This window comes from Rhea americana, unplaced genomic scaffold, assembly GCF_003343005.1.
Source record: "Rhea americana isolate MKP2758 unplaced genomic scaffold, rheAme1 scaffold_204, whole genome shotgun sequence".
Lineage (NCBI taxonomy): Eukaryota > Metazoa > Chordata > Aves > Rheiformes > Rheidae > Rhea > Rhea americana.
This window is the reverse complement of record NW_028186195.1, coordinates 1592928-1593977: the sequence shown is the minus strand read 5'-3', so window position 1 is coordinate 1593977 and position 1050 is coordinate 1592928. Positions and strand designations below refer to the sequence as shown.

The window sequence follows — 1050 nt, the reverse complement described above, 5'->3', positions numbered from 1 at the left end:
CACCCACCTCCCCCGCCGTCCGCCTCCTCCGGCTCGAGCCCGGTGCCTGCGCTCCGGTCGGCACGGCTGTGTTGGAAATAAAAAGCAAGCCACGTGTCGCCCGYGCCGGTGCCGCTGGGCTGGGAAGGGCGAGGGCTTGGGGGGAGCCCCGAAGCTGCCGGAGGCCCCGGCTGCGGCCGTCACTGCCGGCAGGCCGTTTCCCCGGCTACGGCGCGGCAGAGGCGGGATGCCGGGGCGGGCGGCGCGGGAGCAGTGGCAGGCAGCCACGCCGCCGGCCGCGCTCCGCGTCCCCGGGGGCTCCGGCCGCGGCGCTCCCCGCTCCCGCCCTCTGCCCCGGCTCCCCCGCCAGCGGGGCGGAAACGGCCCCGGAGCCGCGGGAACGGGAGCAGCCCGGCCTGCCCCACGCGCCCCCTCCCCGCCGCGGAGCCGGGGGCTCCGGAGACCGGAGGCGCAGCGCTGGCTCCTCCGCTGGCTCGGGAAGCACACGGTGGCCGTGACCGCCTTTGGCACAAGCTGCCACCAGGAATAGCTCCGAGACCTAATTCCTCCACCAATCCTTTATTCGGTGCTGCAGGGGCGGGAGAGGACAGACGCATTTTTCAGGACGGCTTTGGCTCCAGCAGTGCCGGGGCTGGCGAGAGCAGGTGGCTCCGGTCGGTCCCTCTGCCGCGTCCCGGGGGCTGGGGCCGGGGCTGAGCGATGCTCCAGAGGGTGCCAGGAGCCCGGGACACCYGGGCGAGACCCCAGCCCCTGCCCGGAGCCCTGCAGCCACAGCAGAATTTCAGCTCCCACTTAAATGATGCTAAAAGCGCTTTTAATGCAAATRAGCCCTGAATCGCAAGGAGCTGGGCAAGCCGGGAGGGAAGAACTAGAACAGAGAATCTGGTTTCTTTAAATGKCATTTTTTGGGAGCTTATTTTTGCACTTGAGTCTGGCGAAGCTGAGAAGGCTACGTGACAAGGCAGCTGTCCCCCGGCGCGGCCCGCGGCTGGGCGTCAGCAGCGCAAAGCGGCCGCCCGAGCAAACGCCCACCGCCTCGGCCAGCGCTCC

General features: G+C 70.3%; 1 protein-coding gene across 1 annotated transcript in view; it reads left to right on the top strand.

Annotated features, from left to right (window-relative positions):
* The window catches only part of LOC146596296 (uncharacterized), an 8799-nt gene extending 8270 nt beyond the window's left edge, over positions 1–529 (top strand). The window contains 1 exon segment of the mRNA XM_085304239.1: positions 350–529. Coding sequence (XP_085160365.1) covers positions 350–529 — 180 coding nt within the window.
* Positions 530–1050: the final 521 nt, after the last annotated feature.